Source organism: Cotesia glomerata, linkage group LG9 (assembly GCF_020080835.1).
Source record: "Cotesia glomerata isolate CgM1 linkage group LG9, MPM_Cglom_v2.3, whole genome shotgun sequence".
Taxonomy (NCBI): Eukaryota; Metazoa; Arthropoda; class Insecta; order Hymenoptera; family Braconidae; genus Cotesia; species Cotesia glomerata.
The window spans coordinates 8,739,257-8,745,317 of NC_058166.1; the positions used below are offsets into that span (position 1 = coordinate 8,739,257).

At 35.5% G+C, this 6,061-nt stretch overlaps 1 protein-coding gene across 1 annotated transcript in view; it reads left to right on the forward strand.

Moving 5' to 3' along the window:
• LOC123272214 overlaps positions 1-5,410 on the forward strand; it is a 25,140-nt gene extending 19,730 nt beyond the window's left edge. Inside the window, exons 4-6 of the mRNA XM_044738915.1 lie at positions 999-1,191; positions 1,327-1,753; positions 5,387-5,410. Coding sequence (XP_044594850.1) covers positions 999-1,191; positions 1,327-1,753; positions 5,387-5,410 — 644 coding nt within the window. The remainder of the gene's footprint in view (positions 1-998; positions 1,192-1,326; positions 1,754-5,386) is intronic.
• The last annotated feature ends 651 nt before the right edge of the window (positions 5,411-6,061 follow it).

Below are 6,061 nucleotides of genomic sequence, written 5' to 3' on the forward strand. Positions count from 1 at the left end.
TGTTTAACCGCTAGGAAAAGGACCTAGTCACATACTTATAAGAAGAATTGCGCCTTCGGGCTTAATCGTTAAAACTCGGGAATAATCGTATCACGCTATGGCCGTCGCCCATGCGCGCCTTGGTTAGCGGTAGAGAAGCCGGCTCACGTGGCCGGCTGCAACAGTTGTGCTTGGACATTTGTACTAGTACGACTACTCTGTGCGAATCGATTCTGATATTTCTTACTTACATCTCACTTTCATTTAAATATTTAAATTATTCATTAAATATAAATAATTATATTAGCTTCAATTATACTTTAAATTCTCAATTCATTTAAATCAGTTCAATAGTTCAGTGAATTAACATAAATAAAATCAAGTAAATTTATTTAGTGACGCCACGCGGCCATTACGCGCCACCGTTAACAAAGGATTGCATCAGCCACGCGGCTTTAGTCAATCCATAATTGACGCGTGATATTAACAATTAATTACATTAAATTAGTTATTGACATTTAATTACGATCTTATTTAATTTAGCTTATAAATAATTAAATTCCAACTTCAAATCATTTGACTAATTTCTACACGAAAACCATCAAACTCAATTGACTAACATTCTGTTATCAATTGAATATTATTTGCTCTCACCTTGAGACAATTGAACATTAATAGATCTCACTCTGAGATAGTTCAAAGTGATTAGATATTACTAGCTCCCACCTTGGGACTTATCTAATTCAAATTATCGATAATTTTCTATCTAAGGCGGTTGAGCTCACCCCTATTGCGTTATTGCAACGTAATTTTACACATTCACACTTACACATACACAATTTACTTGTATAATTTCATCAAGGAGGTTTTTTCCCAGCCTAGCTGGGTTTTCCTCCTTTGGGGACAAATAAATTCTTCTAAATTGTTCCCCAAAAAATCCAAGTATTTTTATTTAATTTCCTAATCCCAACTTTATCGTATAATTTAAAACAATTACGGGAATTATCCGCATTGGATAGTTTTCGACAAAACAGCGGGCAAGATACTAGAGCGTATAATTCATCAAAGGATAGAAGCTGTTGTTGATCCACTCTTATCAGACAACCAGTATGGATTCCGGAAAGGACGAGCAACCCTTGATGCAATCAACCTGGTCGTCAATACAGCCAAGGAGGCAATCGCTGGGAAGAGATGGAAAGGTGGTACGAAAAAGTATTGTTTGGTAGCTGCTTTGGACATCAAGAATGCTTTTAACTCCGCCAACTGGGACTGCATTATGCGAGCTCTCGAAGACAAAAAAGTACCAGAATACCTGCTTCGAATGGTAGCAAGCTACTTTTCCAATAGGGTCCTGAAGTATGACACGAAAAACGGTCCGAAGGAGTACGATATCACTGGAGGAGTACCACAAGGCTCAGTTCTTGGACCACTCCTGTGGAACATCATGTACGATAGACTCCTGAGAATCGCGTTGCCATCAGAGGTCAAGTTAGTTGCATATGCCGATGATGTAGCTGTAGTGATAGTCGCGAAACATCTGGAAGAGATAAATCTGGCCTTTGACATTACATTCGGCCGCATCAACCTATGGATGAATATGATGAATTTGGAGCTGGCCAAGCATAAAACTGAAGCAGTGCTTATCACTAGCAGAAAAGCAGTAGAAACAATCAAATTAGAAATCGGAGAACATGAAATTACATCACAACCATTCATCCGATACCTGGGAGTGATGCTCGATGCCCGACTGAACTTTAAACAACAAGTCGAACATGTGAGTACTAAAGCATCAGCAGTAGTAGCTACTCTATCACGACTAATGCCGAACGTCGGAGGTCCAAAGCAGAGCAGAAGACTATTATTATCATTTGTGGTCACATCAGTGCTCACGTACGGAATATCCATTTGGGCTGACGCATTAGAATTACAAGAAGCATGGAGAAAGGCTGGACCAGTATACCGTCTGAGTGCCTTAAGAGTAGCTTGCGCCTTCCGAACAATATCTGAGGAAGCAGTGTGCGTCATTTCTGGAACTCTGCCCCTCAGAGTCCTAGCTGAAGAAAGACGAAACCTATACCAACGGAAAAGGTCAACCACACTTAGCCACGAAGAACTCAGAACAGAAGAACGATATCGCAGCATCGTACGATGGCAATTGCAGTAGGATGCCGCAGGAAAAGGTAGATAGACTTATCGTCTTATACCAAAGATCGACGTTTGGATGAACCAGCGCCACGGTCAAGTCAACTATTACCTGATGCAGTTGTTGTCAGGACATGGGTGCTTCCGAGAGTATCTACACCGCTTCAAGCACGGCAACTCTCCGGAGTGCCCGTCCTGCCCAGGAGTTGCTGAAGATGCAGAGCACGTTTTCTCTGTGTGCTCACGTTTTGACCTTCAGTGTGATGAGTTAGAGAATTGTTTGAACAAGAAAGTCCAACCAGAGACGTTAGTAGAAGCAATGTTGTCGAGTGAAGCTGCCTGGAACGCCACAAGCACTTTCGCCACAGAAGTTCTTACCGAACTGCGTTCCATTGAGAGAAAAAGATCCAAAGTCAGAATTTAGAAGGAAGGTAGAAACAACACCTTAGCCACAAGAAGGAAGAGCGGCAGCTAATTCCTCCCCCTGCGATGTAATGCCTACACGGCGGTTTCCATAGGGGATAAAAGGATAGAAGAAAAGAGGTTTAGGGTTTAGTGAGTATGGGCGCTAGTTGGAGAGTCGCCTTCACTCTTAGGTAGATAAGTTCACTTACCTGTGGTAGTCCGCACCAGGTAGAGAGAACTCTCTTCAATTTCCTTGGCCAGAAGTCTCCAGACAAGAAAATTAAACCCAGAGAAAGGTTGCTCAACGACGGATAATTTTCGGGCTTTATCAACCCGAAAATTATTATTAACAGCGAAAATTATTGGCGAATTATCGCCACCTATCGCTCGCCGTCGAACTTCGGGAAATCCCCGAAAGTTTCTAAGTTTTTTATTTAAATTTCCGAAATTAAATATTAGATTCGTTCAATCAATTCAACAGATTTCATTAATTTCATTCAAATTACATTTTCATACTAACTCATCCACGACACTTAGAAAATAATTTTTATAAGAAATAAATAATTTTCGTAAAATTATTTTCCCATACTAAATAGTCGCTGGGACCTAGAAATTAATTATTAATTGGATATTTCGAATTTATTAGAAATATTTCAATCAATTATTAATTTCAGATAAAGTCAATTTTTGTTCTTTGAAAGAACAAAAATTATCACGACGCGGTTTCGCTTATATTAGCTCGGCGATTTTTACTGCGAGCGAACAAGCGACGCCATCTATCGCGACGATGGCGAACTAACAAAATCCTTTTTTACTTTTCAACGTCGTTTCCAATGATTATTAATAATTAATTAATAACAAAAAAAAAATAATAATAACCAATAATATTTAATAATTAACAAAATAATTCAACTCATAAACAAAACTAAAACTAAATACATAAATTCCGTAGCACGGGCAGTCGACGCGGTCACGGTAGCGGTAGCTTGCTCGGTCCGTCGATAAGGCCCGCGGTGCCGTCGCTCGTCACACCCCTCCGCCTCCCCGCTTATAATACCTTCTTCACAAAATTTTCAATTTTTTTTAGCGGGAAGTTAAAAAAATAATAATATAATTATATAATCATATAATTAATACCATGATAGTAATTATTACTATCGTGATGGTAGTGATGGTAATAATTATTATTGCAAGATTTCAACCAATATCATGAAAATTAATAATATTTATATTATCATTGGGAATTGTAATATTTAATAATGAATGATGGTAGTCATTACCATAAATTTATCAGCGTGTATATCGTTAAATTACTTACAATAATATAAATAATTATGAAAATATTAAAATGTTCAACAGACTATTTCATATACAAATAATATTAATATAGTTATTAATTAAAAATAAAAATTAAGTAACTAAAAATATTAAATGATCAATTGTAGCTTATTAAATAATAATATATCGAATAACACACAATGATGTGAAAAAAATAGATTACACCGTGTTAAAATTACACGAAGGGACAATTTACACCGTTATTTCATACTACACGGCCGTGTAAAGTGCTCCGGGTACATTTTTACACCAAAATTTCTTATAGTGTGGCGAGCAACAAGTTTTATAGAATTACTTAAAAAATTTTTATTTATTACTTATAGTAAATTATACAAGCAAAAAAAAAATTGAGTGAACTTTTTGGAGCGTGTACCTTGACTTTCTGAATTTTTAATTTCTAGTATTATTTTTATTAATAAAATCAATAACAATAACAACAATAATAATAAAACTCACAATAATATTAATAATAACAACATTAATAATAAATATAAACAAAATCCCTGCAATATTGTTAGTATTGACCAAAAAAATTGAAAACAGTCGAAAAAATATCTATGTAGGTTGCAATGAACATTGATCGCGCAACCTTGTGTCCTTCATATTGCCGGAGCTGCACGTGTACAAGGTTGACGGAACGCATACCTCAAAATTTACAAGGACGAAAGAATTAAAAATCACAGGTGATTTCAATTTCATTATTATTTTATTATAATAAAATAATCTCTTACTAAAATTAATATTAATATATATTAATCTAATTTCATATACTTTATTCATTATTATTATTATTATTGTTACTTTCGATGCTGTTATTATTATCGCGTGCAGTGCAAGAATAACTATGGAGCCAGAACGCGATAGCAGGAGATAAAAAAGGCTCAACTCGGATGTAGTTTGTGTGCAACAAGTATCAAGTAGAATAGTCGCTCGCAAGTCAGACAGAGCGTCATGCAACAGGAGTGGGGCCGATCCCAACATAATAGAACGCTACACAGAGAAAAAAGTATTGCTATTATAGTGATCCAGTGGATCGTGAACGAAGTATCGTGATTAGCTCAAAACAGTATTGTCATATTCACCATACGAATACAGTTATGCTCGAAACAGTGAATACTGAATACCACGCTCAACTGTATAGTGAATATCTTAAAACGTTTTCTTACTACAGCGAAACGGATCGTGATTATCACTATCCACGACGCGTTCAGCGCCACCACACATAACCAAGTCTAAAACTTACGAGTTTATTTATTTACAATTTTGGTGATGAAATAGCGATAATTACACCAATTTATATTAACAGCGATATGGACAATTGGATTGTTGATAAATTACTCCAGTGGAATTTTGAAAAACTCATGTCGTTTTTTGAAGGTCTAATAAAAAAATAAATCTTCCTATGTTAACTGTGTTAATGCTGTGTCCGTGGTTATTATATATAATTCTACTGCGTTGATAAAGAAAAACAATGAACATTATATATTGTATTAAATAAATAACATTTGTGTTTTCATAATAGTACATTAAGATACGAGTGGCTTAAATGAGCGATTATGACACGGCATGAAGTTAGCGCACGAGCGAAGCGAGTGCGCTAACACGCCGTGAATGATCGCTCATTTAAGCCACGAGTATCTTACACTATTTCGTATCACCAGTGTCCTAAATTCATCTTCAGTTTTATCCAAATTTAAATATAAAAATTAATTAAGGAAAAGCAAAAATAGTATATCATGCATAGCAGGACCGCAAGCATTCCAAATAAATAAAATTTAGAATGCTAAAATAAATAATTGCTTAAAAATAGTCTAATAGTATAATCTAATTGTAGTAATCGACAACGTCGCACGAGTTGGACATACTATTTTTTATTAAAAATGCGGCGATATACGTGGGCCCAAAATCAGGATCCAGGGGCGAAGCCCTGGCTGGGGGTTGGGGGGCGGAGCCCCCCCCAGTCCCAAAAAACAAATGAAAAGTTAAAAAAAAAAGAAACAAATATATATCAAATAATAAATCCAAAGTGATTAATATTAATTAACAAAAAATAAATTCACACATTGAAACAATCAATACATAAAATTAAATAACATTAAATTTAGCTGTCACTTTATAATTTTTTAATTTTCTTAAAAATGTTAATTTTCACTTTCTATTTATTATTAAAATCATAAAATGTAAAACCTTAACGAAT